Source organism: Danio rerio, chromosome 20 (genome assembly GCF_052040795.2).
Source record: "Danio rerio strain M-AB ecotype USA chromosome 20, GRCz13ab, whole genome shotgun sequence".
NCBI lineage: Eukaryota > Metazoa > Chordata > Actinopteri > Cypriniformes > Danionidae > Danio > Danio rerio.
This window is the reverse complement of record NC_141040.1, coordinates 44546295-44567695: the sequence shown is the minus strand read 5'-3', so window position 1 is coordinate 44567695 and position 21401 is coordinate 44546295. Positions and strand designations below refer to the sequence as shown.

Below are 21401 nucleotides of genomic sequence, written 5' to 3'. Positions count from 1 at the left end.
CACACAATCATCTCTAGGGTTCACAGAGAATGGTCAGAAAAAGATAAAATATGACAGTTCTGTGGGTGCAAATGCCTAGTTGATGCCAGATGTCAGAGGAGAATGGCCAGACTGGTTCCAGCTGATAGAAAGGCAACAGCAACTCAAATAACCAATCGTTACAACCGAAGTATGCAGAAGGCGGATGGGCTACAGCAGCAGAAGGCCACACCGGGTGCCTCTCCTGTCTGCTAGGAACAGGAAACTACAATATACACAGTCTTACTAAAATTGGACAATAGAAGAATGGAAAAACGTTGCCCGGTCTGATGAGTCTCAATTTCTGCTGCGACATTAGGATGGTAGGTTCAGAATTCGCATTTTTCATCAGTCGCAAATCATCTCATACTGGTTTATTGAACATGACAATGAGTTCACTGTACTCAAACGGCCTCCACAGTCATCAGTTCTAAATCCAATAGAGCACCTTTGGGATGTGGTGGAACAGGAGATTCACATTATGGATGTGCAGCCGACAAATCTCCAGCAACTGTGTTATGCTATTATGTCAATATGGACCAAAATCTCTGAGGAATATTTCCAGTACCTTGTTGAATCTATGCCATGAAAGATTACGGCAGTTCTGAAGCAAAAGGGGGTACTATAAGGTGTACCTAATAAAGTGGCCGGTGAGTGTATATTCAAATAAAAACTTAAAAGTTATTATTTTTAAAGAAACTTTTACTATTCTCCCACTTGTCTACTATCTCAAAACAATACATTATCTTATAATGTTAAAAAGAATGACCTTGACACATGCATGTAAGGGTCTCAGATCAAAATGTACATTACAATGACTTTCTTCTGGCAAATCTCAAGTAATGTACTGCTGAATAATTCATGAGGGCAAGTAATGTACTGAGATTTAGCCTTTCATTCATTTTAACTTTAGCCTTCAAGGGTTAATCTATTATCGGTGTGTCTTTGAATAAAGCACTTTATCCCAGTTACTCCAGTGACACTGGACGTGCAATAGGTGCAATGTACTGTAAGGCCCAATCCCAATTCTCTGCCTTAGCCCTTCCCCTTACCCCTACCAATCGTTTTGCACATTCATGTGAAGGAGTAGGGGTGTCGCAACTCTCTTTAGCTTGAAGGCATAGGGCTAAGGGGAAGGGGTAGATACCCCTTCCAACATAGTTTTTTCAGGACCACACTCGAAACCAAGGGGTAAAAAAAAATTCCCAAAATACCAAAATAGAAGTGGAATTGAGCCTAAGTAGTTTGCTCAATCCCATTTTAGATGAAAGTATGATTTGATAAAAAAAGTTATTTAATATTATTATTTTATAGAGTAATCATATTGTGCATTTAATCGAAGTTTGCTTTAATGGGACTGAATGCTACTAATATAATTGTTGTTGGTTTTTTCACCAGTTAAACTCGGAATGAATTTGAACCCTATATTTGAGATTTTAGAAAATATAAAGGGGGCTCATAATTATTGAACACTTGAGTCATTTTTAAGTTGTGTTTTTAAATTATTTTGTATGTAATGACATTCAAATTGAGTCAAAATCATACTTTTTCATGATATTACCTGCTATGTTGTGTGTAATTTTCTGTTTATCAGTGTAAAAGGTCTTTAATGTTTCAATTCTCAAAGTGAGCCAGTTATTGTCCCAGAACAAAGAGTTCATAACTTTGAACTGCCTGAAACAAGTCATTCTAAAGATAAGTAATTTCAGTCTTTCTTCCTGCACAGTCCTACGTAGGTTTGTATCAAATTTGCATAATGCCATGTCTTCATTGGTCATCTGCAAAGGACATCTGCTTTGTCCTCAAGCACTGTAGTAGTAACTGAGGTCTTTAAAAGTTTAATTAATGTCATTGACATGTTGAAATAACAGTATTATGTGCTGCAAAATAATATCCACCTCCAAAGTATAAAGACTTAGGCTTGAATTAATACCAAAACCAATGGCAGCGTTACTGTACGGACACAGTACACATGGTGAAAAAGCCTCTGTAGCTGATATTCAGAAATGTTAATGAGGGTTTTGTTTCCAATGTACTGTACGTTGTAAGTAATGGACCAATCACAACAGACTTTCCATATGACCAATAAGACTTTAGAATGATCAGATTTTTATATAAGCTATTTCTGACACAAGTGATGCTGTAACATATATTTTCAACCTGTTTAATTGCATAATAGGAGTAATTATGACCAAATACATTTGGGGTTGCTGTTTAGTGTGTGAATGTATGCATTAAAGAGTTAATTCACCCAAAAATGAAAATTCTGTAATTAAGTACTTACCTTAATGTGTATCAATCCCCTGAGACCTTCATTCATATTTTGAATACAGATTTAAATATTTTAGATGAAATCTGAATAAAAACTGATGAAAACTGAACTGAACTTAAACACTAAAAACTGAACTACACTGTTCCAATTACTATGACCATTTATGTGAAGCTGCTTTGACACAATTTACATTGTAAAAGCGTTATACAATTGAATTGAATTGATTTGAAATCCAGAGAGCTCTCTGACCCTCCATAGACAACAGTGATCATGAGAAGCTCAAAGTCCAGCAACCAAAAACATTGTCGAACCATTTCATGTGGCTTCTGTGATTCAACTGCAATCATGATGCTCAAAGAACACATTTGTCTTCCTTAAAAACTGTAAAAACGACTTTGTTTGTTGTCTTCTGTGTAAGATTAGGGTGCACATTTATTAAGGCCAATAATACAATTCAAGAGTTTACACTTAGCTGTCAATCAATAGAGCGTAATTGGCATGCTGTCCTGGGAGAGAGCCCTAAGCTTGTGATATCATTGAGCCCGGGGCTCCCTCCCTTCAGAAGGGCAAAAGGGGAGTCTGAGCTTAGGTTGGTCTTGAGAATTCCCCTGCTTGTCGCCATGTGAGAAGTGTAAGTCGATTGGGTATGGTGTATGTTTTTGGACGGTGGGACAAAACCGGGAAACCCAGGGGGAAACCCACACGAACATGGAGAGAACATAGAAACTCCGCACAGAAACACGAACCGGTCCGATAGGAGGTTAGACCAGTGGTGTTCTTGCAGTGAGGCAACAGTGCTAGCCAATCGGCCACCGTGTTGGCCTATCGGAAAAAAAAGGGAAGTGGGGGTGGAAGGGCGGGGAACTTCAAGACGAAGATAACTGGAGTAAAAAAATGGTTATATATATAATGCTTTAGTAATCATCTAATAGAGCAGATTAAAGAGCTAATAAGGTGCCAGCTGTGTTGATTATAAGCACTTGATCCTCTTGAAATTAGTTTATAAATAAACCACACTTATTGTAGTATTGGCCTTGACAATGTATTGTAAATTTTTACAATTATAAGGGTATATTTGTACTTATATATTACTAATATGCAAGTATTTATTGACAATTTATGTAGTAAACACGCATGTTGACCTGTCATGCAAGAAAAAGGTGAACAAATTCATTTTTACAGTTTTTTTTTTTTTGGTGGACAAAAGTATTCTTATAGTGTTGAATGATTACGTTATGCAATTGGAGTGACATGAGGCTAAATCATTAATTACAGAATTTTCATTTTTGGGTGAAATAACCCTTGGAATGTGGATTAGGGCTATTTCAGAAGATTTACGTAGAAATTTAATCTTTTTTTTTCAATCATACCACTACCTGTTGATGTTTAATCTCGCCTCTTTAAACTGGAGAGTACATAATGCTCGAGTCTATATCAAACAACCTTTGAATCTGTGCCAGTCGCACCATTGCTTTGGATGGCAGCGCTCTTGGCATCCTCTCATAGGAACAATGTGTGACAAACACCAGGGTCAAGTCGTGCCTGATTTGCTGCATTTATTCAAGCATTATTGCAAATGTACTAAAGCCCTGTAGAGAACTTTAAATGCAAATATTGAAGCATCCTACAAATACAAAGCAAACTTAGCCAGTAAATAAATATGAGAATTTGCTCATTTCAAAAAAAGCAAGCTCAAATTCACAGTTTGTTTGCAAATCTTGCTAAAAGCTTCTGTTTATCTGCAGGTACACTTTTGTGGATATTCTGCGAGCTATTTTACTTTCTCTGGAGGCAATGATAGAAGACCCGGAGCTACAAGTTAATGGATTTGTCTTGATCATTGACTGGAGTAACTTCACTTTCAAGCAAGCTTCCAAGCTCACTCCAAGCATGCTGAGATTGGCAATCGAGGGCCTGCAGGTACCGTCTGTTTTCAGTCTTTATTTATGTTTACATTGGAAATCTGCATGGATTTAATATGCACTTTCAGTCGATGTACTTTCGTATAAGTCACTGCCATATCAAACATGTATACTGTTCATAAAGTGTGCATCAGGTTCAAATAATGAAAATTGCTTGGGGAAATTCTGCTGCGAGAGGCTGAACAGGTGCTTGTAGAGAAATCCCTCTCCGTCCAACATTTGCTATTCTCTTTGTGAGTAACATGAACGCGAGCTGACCCAGTGATCTAATGCAAGGGAACACAATGTGCATATAAATCCGAAATTAGTATTTTGCTTCACTTATTTCATATTTAACCAACTAAATAGCCTAAAATAGCTGAAAGGTGCCATAGAGTGCACTGATTTTATATGTTAAATGGTTCTCTGATGTATCTATTGTGGTTTTGTGGCTTAGGTAAGTGCAAAATAAATCCAGAAAAGGTTTTAGGTGCTCATTTGTAACCACAGGAATTACCCATAAAATGCATTGCTTGGTTTTGACCATATTTGGAAGAGTCTTGAATATTAATGAGCTCTGCTCTGATGCTCCATAGCTTGTGTCAGTGCTTGAATATTCTTGATTATAATAAGTTAAGTGGATTCTTTGTTAAATGACAGTCTTTTCAACTGATGTGGTAGATGTGGTTGATTTTAGCTAAAAGGGTTGAGTGAGCTATTTCAGTAACCCCAGAGCAACCTAGATTGCTTTTAAGTGGTGTTGTGGATGAAATCTAGGCTAAATTCTAATTAAACTCAACAAAACCTACATATACAGTTGAAGTCAGAATTATTAACCCCCCCTAGAAGTGTCTTGAAAAATATCTAGTCAAATATTATTTGAAGTCATCATGGTAAAGATAAAATAAATCAGTTATTAGAGATGAGTTATTAAAACTATTATATTTAGAAATGTGTTTAGAAATGTGTGTGTGTGTTTTTTTTTTTTAGAATTATTATGTTTAGTATTGTGTTTTAGAAATGTGTGTGTTTGTGTGTGAAGGGGGGGGGTGCTAATAATTCTGACTTCAACTGTATGTATTTAGAGTTTTGCTTTGTGGTTTTAATATATACAAAATCACATAAGCAAATGAAAAATGTACATAAGAGTTGAGTGATATGACACGATGCATCAACCTTCATTAAACACTTAGGGTGCACTCACACTATGCTATTCTATGCTAACCGTGCCTAGGTGCATTTCCCGGTTAGTTTGATAAATGTAAATGTTCTGAATCGGGCAAAGTTCAGTTGGCCAGCCTTGGACCAGTTGGAAGAGGTGTGCCAGAGTGCGGTTTGGTTGGTCTTTGGCACAGTACACTTGTAGTATGAATGCAAAGTGCGCCTGAGCCCAGAACTGAAGATGTGATGTCATTTTAAGGGAGTGTTTCATATGAATTTATTAATCATTCTTACTTTTAAATGAACCAAACTGTCATAAATGAATAAAGATTAAACTGAACAGTCGCATCATCGATGACGTAAGCGTGCTGACCATCGGGGGAGATGGGAGGGGGACAATCGCGCTTTCGGCATGGTTCAAGGCAAATGTACCTAGTGTGAGTATGCCCTTATTTTCAGCAGTCCACCTGTGTTTGTTGCCTCATTAAAACATACATGGCACATTTCACAATATACAGGTTAAACTAACAAACGTGACAGTAAAAAAGACGTTAGGCCTCTTCGGAGGTGCTGAATAAAATTATAATCCGTATATCCCACATCTTGCATTCTGACGATGAGATGAGATACTCCATGGCTGGTTGCATTAGCTGAGAGCTCTATAATGCCGGTTTCGTTTTCAAAATAAAAGTCTTACATATATACATATATACATACACACATACACACACACACACATATATATATATATATATATATATATATATATATATATATATATATATATATATATATATATATAGTTATATATAGTTATATATAGTTATATATATATATATATATATATAGTTATATATAGTAAATATAATACAACTTAAATTAAATATAAAAAATAAGTGGAAAATTGTCATTATTGTAATCTCATTTAGAAAAGTTATGGCCAATGAGATGCATATTATTGATCTCTTGTGGATCGTCAAGAGTCAGGGAATTTGCACTCACAGGGTTCACATCAGAATGAGGAAACAATGGTGTGTTTGAGGCTCACGCATGTCATTTCTATGTACTGAATTCTTACTATTAAGCTATGCTTAGGTATATCCACGTTTTTATTATATAGCACCTTCAAAGGCTGGACATGCACACATTGGGTGTAATTGTAGTAGTCTTTTAAGAATATATTGATTTAACTCTATGCTGTGTTGTTTCAACCCATATTTGGGTGAAATATGGCCAACCACTGGGCTAAACACTGTATTTTTTTCATCGCCGCTGGGTTTATTAACATTTTTCCCAAAATTGGATTAAAACAACCCAGCATTTTATTTGAAAAAAGAAAGCTTCTTTTAAAAGATCCATTTCCTTTCATTATAGTGAAGTAAACCACATATTTTGACTTTAATTTACTGCTCAAATTTGAGTTTTGGCATCTGAAACACACCAAAATGAAATGTCATCATTTAATAACCCTCATGTTGTTCTGAGCCTGTGCTACATTCTAAGCAGTTACACTCTAAAAAATGCTGGGAAGTGTTAATCCATGCAACATTTGGTCAAATAGCATTGGGTTGACACAACCCAGCATTTTATTAGAATGTACAATCAGTGATGGTCTGGTGCTGTTTAGACCCCGTTGACTTTCTGTATTGACAAAAGTTGAACCCTTACTTTATTGAAATTTTCTATATTATTTTGATTTCTGCAGACAAAAGAAAGGAATGCAGGTTCAAAACATCACACAAGTGAGTCAATAATATAATATAATATAATATAATATAATATAATATAATATAATATAATATAATATAATATAATATAATATAATATAATATAATATAATATAATACAATATAATATATTATAATATATTATAATATATTATAATATAATATAATCATTTTCTTCATATTTTTTTAAAATGAATGATCCTTTTAACCACAAATAAAGTGCATAACTTGACGATTTATTTGTAATCCTCAGAGCTGAGTGCTTAATACTTTTATAACTACTAACGATGAACTTGTGGATGACGTTGTCATAAAGACCTCTGAAACCACCCACAATGTTCCAGTGTATTTGCATGGACACTCATCATGTACAATACACAAAATCTATTGTAACACCGCTATGACACATAACTGAGCAGCAGTCATCCATTGTGCAATAAAATGGTCAGCATGCGTTTAACAAGAGCTAATCTGCGCATAGACATCGTCCATTTCCAGAAGCAGCCTCTTGAAAGCCCTCATTTAGACATGGCTCCTTTGAGGAGGGCTTGGGTCTGATATGACATGTAGGCAGTTGCGGAGTGAGGCCTGTTGACTGAATATTAATGCGGGTCCATGATGAGCCTATTCCACATTCCAGTGCCTCTTCAGACAGATTAGCCGGTGAATAATTGATCGCCGCCATTAGCATCTCGCATCCACAATGTGCTGTTCACATCGAGTGGGACATCGCTTTTGTAGCCGCTTGAAAGGGAAACAATAGCGTAGATTGAGGGGAAAACAGCCACAGCTAATTAGTTACAGTTCAAAAGAGTGCTCATCAGTTAGCTTGTGTGCCCAAGTCATCGTTTACATGTGTAAATATTTACAGGAATTCAGATTTGTTTTGCATTTCTCATCTGATTTGCATGCTTCAAAATGTTACTAAGAATGACTTCTGCAATGAAAGATTACGGTCATCTTTTAGTGTCTTTTTTTTTTTGAGAGAGAATTATTATAATTAATTATTATAATTTTTAACTAAATTTGACTCAAAATTACATAAAGACATACCGTTTAAGTCAAAATGATTAGCCCTGCTGTGCTTTTATTGTATAATTTTTTTATTTTTCTAATATTTCCCAAATGATTAGATTTGTAGAAAATTCCCAAGTGGAATTTTTCACAGTATTTGCTATATTATTTTTTCTTCTGGGGAAAGTCTTATTTGTTTTATTTTGGCTAGAATAAAAGCAGGTTTTAATTTTTTAAAACCATTTTAAGGTCAATATTATTAGCCCCCTTAGGCAATATATATAACATTACACAAGATGCATATTTTGAATAAATGCTGTACATAAAGTAGATTTTGCATGAATTTGTGAGTGTGAAATATGAGCCATTTCCTAAATTAAGAATAATCTTTCGTTATTTAAAAATGAGTTCTGTTAAGTTTTGTTACCCATGGTCTTGTGTGATATATGGCTCCAGTTTAACGATCTAGGCCAGGGGCCACCAATCTCGGTCCTGGAGGGCCGGTGTCCCTGCAGGGTTTAGCTCCAACTTGCCTCAACACACCTGCCTGGATGATTCAAGTATACCTTGTAAGACCTTGATTAGCTTGTTCAGGTGTGTTTGATTAGGGTTGGAGCTAAAATCTGCAGGACACTGGCCCTCCAGGAACAATTTTTTGTTGACCTCTGATCTAGGCACAAAGTCTAAAGTGCATGAAAAAAAGTGTTAAAGGCATGTCTGATTCACTTTTGCTATTTTAAGTACAAAAAAACATGTTCTGCACCCTGGTGCATGGTCTAACAGAGTTGTGCTTATTCTCTTAATGAGTTTTGGGTGTGTTTTGAGTATAAGCTGCATTAAACAAATTCAAGTCTCATCTCCCATTTCCTTTAAGAGTCGTGATATGGCGCATTTGCTATTAAATGGCGACTTTGTAAGTGAAAAAAATGAATGCTTCATTAGCGAGAAAACAGTTAAACAGAGCATCTGCAGCGCGAAGATAAAGAATGAGCCTCCTCCATTCTGTCTCTTTACTTTCTCTTTACTTTATTTTAACTCTTTACTCCTTTACTTTCATGGATAAGGAAACAGTGTTGTGCGCACTCCACTGAACACATCCATCAGCCTATATACTGTCATTAGTTTCATTTGTTAAGCACAAAGATTTGTTTCCAAACTATTTGTAAATTCAGTTCTAATTTCCAGCAAATTAATAAATGAACAATGATAACGAAGTATGATCAAAAACTGAGTTATATCCAAACACACGTCCTATTCTTATGCCCCATATGGTAATGTATGCGTCAACAAAACCTGACAGGTGGGCAAATCTAAACTTTTTTTATTAAAACAAATATAAATATGCATATAATTATTAATACTGCTAATAATAATAACATTATACAAATGCAACTTGTCATGAATAAACTGAAAAAAGCCCCCCGACATGAGAGGTAGTGGAGGCAGTGGTTTTTATATTTATGTAGAAAATAAAAATTTTTGTAACATTTTTATCCCTCAATTTTTTTATTTTTTTTATTTATAAAGATATTTGTGTATTGCTGTACATACTGTGTGTATTAAGCAGTGTGTAAGAGTTTTGGACCTGCATAGAGGTATAACAAACGCACTCTGCGCTGGACTTTAGACTTTTAGTGAAGTTTATTTCAGTTCCTGAAAATAGCAACGCATCAACAATGCGCCTTAACACACCTCTGTTTTAGATCAGCACACCCAAGAGTCCACAATGTGGTGCAAATGGATTTGCTATTTAAACAACGTGAAGCAAAACGAGAAAATTACTGTCGCGCTGGTCTTAAAATAACAACAAATCACGCCATACACGCCTTGCGCCTTATTGAGCCGGGTGTATAATATTTAGTGTCCAAAAAATCTAAAATAGCAGAATACAAGAAGCATAATTGTTTCTTTTACAGTCTAAACAATAATATATACATGCAAAAGTACAGAGTTTCTGTTTTTTGGGTTTCAGTTTGGTTTGTAGCTTCACCAAACATCATTAAAATATAGTAGAGCACAAACATTTGCCACTATTTAAGCAGAATCACATCATAACTAAAGATCATACACTTTCTGACTTTTCAAATGGTTTCGTTTTCAGCCTCCCAACATGCAATTGTCTTTTTTATGTATACAGTATTTTATATTTTTAAGTTTTTAGATTTTGAATGTTAGTTTGACTGAATATTAATAAGAAGAAGGAACACATTTGTCACCATTTCAGCAAAATTTAGGTTTTAAATGAATTTGAGTTTACATGGAGGTGTAGCAATCAAACAAACAAATCAAACAAATTTTCAAAAGTTTGTTTTCAGGTTGCAAAAACATGATTGTCAATCAAAATGTTTAGGTTTTAACTTTAATAATTTGTGTCATGTAAGCACATTAAATAATCACAAAAACTATATTGTAACACAACTCTTTTAGAGTTCTTTTTTGATCACCAAATCAAGAAAGGCTTTTAGCAAGCTTTCTTAAAACTGAAATCAGATTTGCCATCACAGAAAAATAAATGCATTTTATAATTCATTCATTCATTCATTTTCTTGATGGCTTAGTCACTTTATTTATCCGGGGTCGCCACAGCGGAACGAACCGCCAACTTATCCAGCAAGTTTTTACACAGCAGATGCCCTTCCAGCCGCAACCCATCTCTGGGAAATATTCACACACACACACTCATACACTACGGACAATTTAGTCTACCCAATTCACCTGTACCGCTTGTCTTTGGACTGTGGGGGAAACCGGAGCACCCGGAGGAAACCTACGCGAATGCAGGGAACATGCAAACTCCACACAGAAATGCCAACTGAGCCGAGGCACGAACCAGCGACCTTCTTGCTGTGAGGCGACAATACTACCTACTGCGCCACTGCTTCGCCCATTTTATAATATATCGAAAAAAAAATCTGTTTTGAAATTGTACAAAATCTACTCTTACATTTTTGACTTAAGAAATGACCCGAAAATTGGGTAAACAAATAAACTACCCAACAATTAAAAATAGCCCATAAATGACCCAGTTTGCTTAAAACAGGCTCAGCTAAGAATTTACCAACTTTTAAAATTCACACAACACAAACCCCAAAATGACCTCAAAATAAAATTAATAAAATATATTGAAAATGAATAAACTATAAAAATGAAATGAAAAATAAATAAATAAATAAATAAATAAACAATAAAATAAAATGAAATAAAATTAAAACAAAAACATATAAAAACAAATAAATAATTAAATAAATTTTAATCAAATAAAATAAAATAAAAACATAAAACAAATAAATAATAAAATAAAATGTAATGATATAAAAAATAAATAAATAAACAATAATATAAAATTAACTTATATTAAATTACATTTTTTAAGATTTTAAAACAAAACAAAACAAAAAAATAAATAAATGACATGAACCAGGTAACCTAGCATTTTTGTAGTTCAGTTTATTTCATCTCTATTTCAATAGCGCTTTTACAATGTAAATTGCATCAAAGCAGCTGTCCAGAAGTACAAGTAACGTTTTACCCGTACCGTGCAAGGAGCCAGTAGCGTTTTGCTAAACACTTATAGGTCATAAGCTGAGTGCTAGAATGAGAGCTGTGATGCCCCATGGTTCTATTTAGACACTGACAAACCCACAGTCTGTACATTGAATCATTAAACATGACACTTAAAGCTTGAGGGAAAACCGCACAGCACTTCGACCTAAAAGTGTAGGGTCATGTAAAGCATAACGTCGGTCTGATGGCATTGTTCATATGGACATCTGTCTGCCTCAATCATCAGTTTAATGAAGCGTCAAAACCTTTTTATGACGACTCAGTGCTTTCCTTAAACTCTTTTTGGTGTTTTGGCTACTGTCAGTGAGTGAACAAAAGGACCAGTGATATGAGCAGGGAAGGCTGTGAAAATGTCTTTGATTGTTTAACCTTTCAATTGTTTCTTTAAAATTCCAGTGGTGGAAATTAAATTATACACTGTAAAACTCAATAAGTTAAGGCAACTCCATTTGAGGAAACCGATTGCAACAAACCATTTGAGTTCAAAAACTAATCTAAATGAGTACGGTGAACTTACTCCATTTAAGTTGAAGTAATGAGGGATTAACTCATTACCTTCGACAGTGCTGTGAACTTAATCCATTTGAGTAAATGAAGCAATTTGGCAATTAACCATTTTTTCAGAGGATGACAAGCTTTACAAGTTTTATTTTGGAGAAAAGTACAAAGCGCTGCAGTGTTGGTGTGTTCTGTGTTTGTCTGAGAAAACTAATCTTACCGAAATGTGAATATTCCATATCATAGCTGAAGCTGGTCAGCCAATTCTTGTCATGAGACTTGGGGTGCGTTCGTGGCCCAGGGTTCAATGGTGTGAGCGCATCACGTCATTTGTGTGTGCAAACTGCACACCTCCATTTGAAACAATAAACTTGTGCAAACTCTAGAAATACGCGATATGCCAATGGCCCCTAAAAGGCCGCCGTCATTTGTGATCTCCATCAGTTGATCTTCTTGCACAGACATGCTGGATTCACTTGCTTTGTTGACAAATGGGTTGCGGATCCATTCCTTGGCAGTTCCTTCACTGGGCCATTCCCCTTGGCAAAGAAACTTTCCAAAGACGTCTGTTTCTAACTCATTTTGCTGCTTTTGGGTTAAATCTGGGCGCTTAAGTGACCGAGATGTAAGCGAGAGAATAAGGTAATTTTTCAGAATAAAAAACTTTTCAAAATAAAAGATCGTTCAGACTCAGATAATAATAAAACAGAAATAATTAATGATTTCTTGTGCAGCCTGGTACCAAATGATCCACGCACCGATGGTTGAGGACCACTGAGCTAGGGGATAAAATGAACTAAGGCAACATGATCATTCTTCTAATTGTCCACTGCTTAGAAATTTTTTAAATATGACGCAACCCCCCACAAAGCTGACTAAGGCCCCCTTGTGGGCCGGGACACCCCTGTTGGTAACTGCTGTACTAAAGTACCATTACTTGCCCAAAAATGTATTGCAAACATAGTAAAGCTATCTAAACTCATACTTTAAGGTAGTGTTTAGAACAAAGTAGCCCTTTTAAAAGTATTTAAAAATAGTGAATATTATGTTGTGAAAATGATTCTACCTCATACTCTGCAAATTAAGATTGTAGCTTACATCAGTGCAATTTTCTTTTATGAGTGTTCCTAAGTGTTAAATTGTTTGATATTCATGGGGAGTATCATTAAAAAGTGAAATTAATTTATTGTATACATCTATAATGACCTATCTGACAGAAAGAAGGTTGATGCGATTACATTCATTTATTAATTTTTCTTCGGCATAGTGCCTTATTTATCAGGGGTTGCCACAGCAGAATGAACCGCCAACTCATTCATTCATTTTCTTTTTAGCTTAGTCCCTTTATTAATCAGGGGTTGCCACAGTGGAATGAAAGGCCAATTATTCCAGCTTATGTTCAGTTGCAACTCAGTTTGAGGCGACAATACTAAGCTGAAAAGAAAATGAATGTTTTGTTTGTTTTGCTTTATTTCATTTAATTTATTTTATTAAATTAATTTTCTTATTTTTTTATTATTATTGTATACATTTTTTGTTTTATTTTATTTTATTTTATTGTTTTGCTTCAGTTTTTTTTTTTATATAATTATATTTATTTGATTTGTTTTGTTTGTTTTGCTTCATTTCATTTATTTTTTTATTATTATAAATGTTTTGTTTTATTTTATTTGATTTTATTTGTTTTGCTTTTATTTCCTTTATTTTATTTTATTTTGTATTATTTATTATTTTTAATTTAATTTAATTTTATGTCTTTTATTTTATTTTATTTTTATTATTATTTTATACATTTTTTATTTTATTTGTTTTGTTTTGTTTAGCATTATTTCTTTTATTTTATTAAATTGTTTTTATTTTGTTTTGTTTGTTTTGCTTCATTTCATTTATTTTATTTTTATTATTATTTGATTAAATTTTTTGTTTATTTAATTTAATTTGTTTTGTTTTATTTCATTTATTTGACCGGGATTGATTGAAGAAGCGGTGACGCAGTGGTGCAGTAGGTAGTGCTGTCGCCTCACAGCAAGAAAGTCGCTGGTTCGAACCTTGACTGGGTCAGTTGGCGTTTCTGTGTGGAGTTTGCATGTTCTACCTGCGTTCAAGTGGGTTTCCTGCAGGTGCTCCGGTTTCCCCCACTGTCCAAAGACATGCGGAATATAGGTGAATTGGGTAGGCTAAATTGTCTGTAGTGTATGAGTTTGAATGAGTGTGTTTGGATGGGTTTCCCAGATGGGTTGCAGCTGGAAGGGCATCCGCTGGATGCTGGATAAGTTGGCGGTTCATTCCGCTGTGGCGATACCAGATTTATAAAGGGACTAAGCCGACAGGAAAATGAATGAATGAATGAATGAATGATTGAAGAGGCACGTTGATTGAAGGTTTGCAAAGAAATGTCATGCTCCCTTGTAAAATTAGTTTGCAGTATTTTGATACATTTGTGGCTGCTGTATTTTTTATTTTTTTTTTTGATACACATAAAATCAAGGTATTTGGTATTTTATTTTAAAATACATTTCAATGTATTTTTGCCCATCCCTGGCCACTATTTGTGGAGGGCAAAGTATTAAAGAGAAAGAGCGAAGAACATGAACAGAAGGAAGAAGAGACAATACTTAAGTCCCTTATGTTCTCTCCTCTCTCTCTTTTCCTACCGAGTCCTTCGGATGAACTCGAATCTTGGTTGCGTTCCAAACCATGTTTTGTGCCAGAAATGATCACGTATGTAACAGAACTAATGGATTTTTTCATAGAAAGCCTCCCTGTTCTTCTTGGTAGCATGTTTATTGTTAGTTTCTAGCAGACCCATCTATCATATAGCAAATGGTGGTTCATAAAAGAGCTCTTGATGCGCAGAAAATGGCTGTTCTTAGCAAAATCAATAGACAGCAGCGTTGCTCCTGAGTAAGAGAAAGTGCTGCTGGCTTTCCTGGAGCAGTGCTTTTGTTGTTTTGAGCCTCTGTTGTTTTGCTTCTTTCCTTTGGACATGCCTTTTGTCTCTCTCTCAGTCTTGAGAAATAACCCACGCTTGGCAGCCAATCACAACAAGCCAATCTTCTCCTGCCCGCCCCATGCCGAGTTTCCCTGGCAACCTGTCCGAGCGCCATGCTATGCGCCCTTCCAGATGGGCTGTGTTCACAGAGAGAGACGCTCTCCTGTCGCTCAGCCACCATCGACGTATGTGTGTGTGTCTCTATGTAGGGCACTTAAAGCGCATCTTGAAAAGGACAGGAAGTTCATTGTGCTGACATGTAGCACACTCTGGCATAAAAGTCATTTTCATTGCACTGGGTTTTATTTTGCTGCTCCCCTGGGACTGACAGTTTGTGGAGGATCAGCAAGATTTGTTTTTACAATAATTTTATAAATATTATATAATACAAATATTATATATATTTATTATTTTATTCATTTTTAAATTTTATTTAATTTTATTCGTTGATTTTTTTTGGGGGGGGGGGTATTTTTATTGTTTATTATTATTATTATATTAATTTTTTTTTTTTACACTTTAAAGAATTTTAATTGATTGACCTAGACTGACATCATTTCAGACAAACATTTATTCCGTTATTGCTTTTATTATTTAGATTTAGTTTTATTTGTAGTAATTAATATTTTTACATTGGATTGTAAAGTTTTTTTTTTCTGTGCATTTATTGTGGAGTATTTGTAACATTTATTTGTATAATCATTTTATTTTATGTTTAAATCATTTGTTTTGTTTGATCAAATTTTGTTTATTTTTTATTTATTTTATTTGTTTTGTTTGTTTGTTTTTAATTCTTTTTTATTATATTTTATAAAATTTTTATATTTTATCATTTGTAGCTTCCACTACTCTTCCATAAAAAGTCATTTTCTTTGCACTGTATTTTTTTTCTGCTTCTCTGGGACAGACAATGTGTGAAGGATCAACTAGATTTTTTTATCATTAATATTACAAATATTATGTAATATAATAATTGTAATATGTATTATTTATATTTATTCTGTGTTATTTATTTTATTTTATTTATTGTTGTTTAGGTATTTGTTTGTTGTGGGTGTTTTTATGTCAGTTTAAATCATTTTAATTGATTGACCTGGACTTTTATCGTTTTAGACAAACATTTAATTTTGTTATTGTATTTTATTTATTTTTTTTAGATTTATTTATTTTTTTTTATGCCGTATTTAGTGTTTTTACATTGAATTGTAAAGTTTTGTTTTAGTCTGTACATTTATTTTGGAGTATAAGCAACACTTATTTAAATAAATCTTATTTTTTATTTTATTTCATGTTATTTGTATCGTTTTATTTAATTTATTTGATTTTATAAAATTTTATTTATTTAATATTTTATTTTATTTGTTTTATTTTATTCATTTTATTTTATTTAATTTTTTTCCATGGTTCTTACATATATATAGATGTAAGATCTATGGATGTGGAGAAAACAAATCCAAGTCCTATACAAGTACATCAGCTGATGACAACAGATGATTTAAAGTGCTTTTTATGGTACACCAACCTTACCTCACAAGTCATTTTTGTATTTCTCTCCAAAAACATATTTAATTTCTGGGTGGAAAATCCCTTTACGTTATCCATAGAAACAATTAAATATCGCCATTTTGTACGCTCTCTAATTTTAAGACATCTGATTCAGATCAATTTTCTTTGCTTGAACAGATTCAGTAAGTGTCAGGTCAGAGGTTTATGCAATATTTATACAGCACTCTTTGTCCCATCAGCAAACACTGGAAAGCCTGATCCATGGATGGAGCTCCTTCTCAGTCCCTGTTTAATCAACAGTAATAGCAAGTAGCAAGTAATAGCAAGCTGCACATGGAGTAGGTTTGCGTCCCTCACGTCTAGTGTTGTAACGAACAATACATATTTATAAAGTGATAATATAAAAATGCAACATTTTATGATTCACTGATGTAAACATTACGATAAATTGAAGTTAGGTCAGATCTATAGCACTTTTTACAATGTCAGTTCTGTCAGAGCAGCTTTACTTGGATAAATAAAAGCCATAACAATATTTCAGATTATAGGAACATCATGCTATTATAAAATCAAATAAACAGGTGATAGATATTTTTCTGAGGTAATTAAATAAAAAATAGATTTTAATACACCAAAAATGAATAAAAACCTTAGGAATTCTGATTCTTATATGCTGTAGTCTCTGCAAAAATTTAGTGGGACCACCAGAACGACCAGTGGCTGAGTTACATAACAATGAACTCCACATATCGAGTTATAGGGTTAGCTTCCCCAAAAATGATAATTCTGTAATTAATTACTCACCTACGTGTTTTTTTAAATCCCCTGAGACCTTCATTAATCTTCAAAATACTAATAAAGATATTTAAAGTTAAATCTGAGAGCTCTCTCATCCTCCATTGACATCAACGGTCCTGAGACATTCAGAAAAAAGTCCAGAAAAAAATAAAACTTCAGTGGTTCAACTGTGATCATCAGAAGCTCCAAAAGCAAAGAAAAACTGTGCCAAACATTTTGTTCACTATAGATAAATTACCATGTTTGTAAACATTTAGGATGTAAGGTGCAAGGTGACAGAAAAAAAAAGGAAGCGCTTGCATTTACAGCAAGGGAATGACACAGATGGTACAGAGTTTGTTGTTGTCTTAGAAATAAGTTATATTGATTGCATTGTATAAATATTATTTACATAATGCTTTCAGCATACTATAACTGCTTGTCACTCAGTGATAAGCACAGTTATTCTGCAAAATTAAAGTTAAAGTGAGCGGTGTTCGTCTGACTGGTCCCTTTGCGTAGCATCTCTTCCAATGGATATTGGATAAGACAAAATGGCCAAAATATGCAATCTCGTTGAAGCTCCAAGTGTTTTAACAAAAGAGAAGTTAAAGCCCTACAAGACTTTGGATGCCAACAATTTTGTTCTGTGTAGTCATGTGCAAGAAATAATGTTCCATGAAAAAAAACAAGGTTCTGCCTAGCCATAGACAAAGAAAAAAGACGGAGCTATACAACATAATGGATAATTATCAACAAGCAAAACAACTGTATTCTGACAGTGAACTGCACCTGTTCAGCAGGGTATATGTGAACTTACACATCAAGGTAAAGTAGGTTTTATATTCGCACATTCAGACTTTTTCCTTAATAATATAATTTCATAAAAGTATTATTTGCAAACTCTAAATAGCGAAATAATATTAGCACTCAATGACTATCAAAGTACAACATTGTCAAGTCAAATAAACAGTGTTAATGTTGTTTACACTTGCAGGTTAATTCAGACTGAGTATTTAAAGTGCCGTGGTAAACAATATTGTGAGTGTGTCACGAATGTGTGAATATAAAACCAACTTTACCTTAATAACTTTAAGGTTTCATTCTAAGCATTCAGTGTCCACAGTTTAATTAACCATATCATTGCTGTTTTATTAATGCATATCATTGAAATCATTGCTGCAATCAAAAACGAGTAACGTGTATGATTCAGCATAGCGTGAACTTACCTGATATGAAGTGAGAACTGTAGAGTCAAGCATTTTTATTTAGGTCCTCATCCCATTCAGCTCCCTTTTAGCCAAAGACGTTTGTGGTTGGCATTAAAAGCAGTGTGGTGTATGGTAAAAGTTAAGAATTTGGCATTCTACTGCACAACATGACATGTTTGTTATTGCAACCCGTCTCTTTTTGCAACCGGCAACCCATGCGGAGTCATGTGTGACGTAGGTTGGTAATTCATCTTTATCTTCTCTCCCGCCTCAGGTCAGGGTGCGCATTTACTTGGTCAATATGAAATTTTAGATAGATAGAGCCAATAGAGCCAGCAGCACAACACACAAACTTCATATTGACTGTACACCTTAAAGCATGAAGTCATGAAATGCTTTGACAATGTTTTTGGTTGAACGTCTCTGGAAGAACAAATCTGAAAGTAATTGAAAATTTCAACAAATCGGCATGATTTATCATCAATTATGGTAATAGATTTGTTTTAAAATTGTGCAAGCTGACATTATGGAGTCAATCTCTCAGTTTAAAAATTAAAAAAATGTGTTACAGTTCCAATGCGGAATGTCAGAATGAGTCTAATAATTTAAGTTATAAAAGCCAAATTCATCATATTATAAGTTGTTTTACATCCATACGATTAAAATTAACCACAGAATCAGCTGTCAGCTTTTTTCTGAATATCAGCGTGTGAATGTCTATGCAACAGCTCAACAAACAGTAAATGAATACTAAGTAAGCTAGAGACAATTTGTCCATTTTTCTGTTTTGCTGATGAAAAAAATCTTTTTCTTTTTATCAGCAATAATCTGTTTTCTTAATTGAGTGAGTTAGATTTTATGATTCATTCATAAAGACTGGATCACTTGCTTCATTTCTTAATGGATCAGATTGTAATATGAAGTGGGATGCTGACAACGGAGTGCGGATCCAAACACAGGGTTTATTATGCGTTGAAGGGTCAGGCAAGCAACAATTAACACAGGAGCAAACAGATGTATACAGGGAATCCAGAGACATGGTCAAAACACAGATGAATAGTCAGGACAGGCAGGCAGCTGACAACCTAAACAAACAAAACAATAAAGCAAAGGTCTAACACGAAAAGGCAAGGAAAACGTATCATAATGTTCACTGACAGTATAACAAGACTCAGCCAATTCTGTGTGTTTGTGCGCTGTATAAATAGTCCAGTAATCAGTCCATGAGCAGCTTCAGCTGTGAGTGTAATCAAACGGGATCAGGAACTGGTGTGATTGTGCAGTGCATGACTGGATCTTATAGTCCAAATGATGGCACATTTGTAGTTCTATGCGATTTGCTTGTTTACTAGCAATCTGCCAGGATTAGATCGTTGGTGATGGTGACAGGTGTTTTGAACAAGTCATTTGACTGAATGATTCACTGAATCGAAGATTTAAAGGGATTGTTCACCCCCTAAAAAATGAATTCTTTGACCATTAACACTCTTTCCAGTTTACTCCAAATTTCCAGTTTGTCTTTTTTTGTTAAACACAAATATATATTTTGAAGAATGTTGTAAAATAAGTAACTATTGACATCCATAGTGTGTGTATACTGTATATATGGTATGTATGTGGTATTGAAACTATATGAGGATAAGTAAAAAGTGAGTTCATGTTAACTTTGGGGTTAACCTCTTATTACAGAAATTAAGCTTTCGTATTTCATCTAAAATATCATAATTTGTATTCAATTGTAATTTGTGTCAAAAGACAAAATAACAATTAACACTTATGCAATGTGTTTCTAATACTGGAGCCAGGGCTGGGGTTGGGGCTCGTATGCTAGCACCTGGTGGCCTTTTAAGCTTTTAATTCACCCGTCAATCTAAGCTCCTACCCTCACCTATGGTCATGAGCTTTGGGTCATGACTGAAATGACAAAATCTCGGATACAAGCCGCTGTTTACATTTGTGGAGTCCCGTGAAGGAGCTCCGGATGGAAAGTTTTGTTTTGTGTTTACCTCATAGTTAAAGTTGTTGCACGTCCGCCGGTTCCTGCCTCAAAATGAGCGAGTTTGAGCCACTTGTACATCCCGGAAGTGTTCAGGAAAAGCAAACAGCAGCGAAGAAACTCGACACAGAGGAACATTTACACCTCACTGCCAACTAGGGTTGTAACGTTGAATTTTTTACGGTATGATAATTGTCTAAAACAATACCACGGTTTGACGGTTTCGCAGTATACGGTATGTTACAAATGTTACAAAATAATAGAACAGTGAAGCAAATTTGACTTTTTCCAAATAATATATTTTTAGTTACTATAAACAACACCACTTACAATGAACAAAAATAAAAAAAGAAAATAATAAATAATGTGTCAAAGTCCAAATAAAGTCCAAATAAACATGGTGCAAACCCTCAGTAAAAAATAGATATAAATATTTACTATACTATAAATAGTTACATAACGAAATTAGATTCAATATGGAACATCCTTAGGTTTTATGTGCCAGCATGGATATGGTTGTCTGTGGATATGGATTTGGATATGGTTGTCTGCAATGCAGACAAACAGCTGCACCTTCATTTGCGTCTTTTGAAAACAGCAAGAGCAGCAGTTCGTCTTTGCTGTGTCACTGTTTTGTCATGTTTCTGTGCTGCTGTGCATGCAAAAGTACTTAGTATGAGAATTATTTCATACAAAATTTTTTTTTTTTGCGTTTTATTTAGCCACGCATAAATGTACAGCCTATCTCTCATTCCGTGTTGTTC

The 21401-nt window shown here is 34.4% G+C and overlaps 1 protein-coding gene and 1 long non-coding RNA gene across 2 annotated transcripts in view; one reads left to right on the top strand and one right to left on the bottom strand.

Moving 5' to 3' along the window:
* The window catches only part of clvs2 (clavesin 2), a 52246-nt gene that overhangs the window by 3498 nt on the left and 27347 nt on the right, over positions 1-21401 (top strand). The window contains 1 exon segment of the mRNA NM_001025545.2: positions 4036-4210. Coding sequence (NP_001020716.1) covers positions 4036-4210 — 175 coding nt within the window.
* On the bottom strand, positions 8046-11234 carry LOC147839428 (uncharacterized). The gene is made up of 3 exons (XR_015518850.1): positions 10204-11234; positions 10084-10123; positions 8046-9887 (listed from the first exon to the last, which is right to left on the bottom strand). It is a non-coding gene; the product is annotated as an uncharacterized LOC147839428 (long non-coding RNA).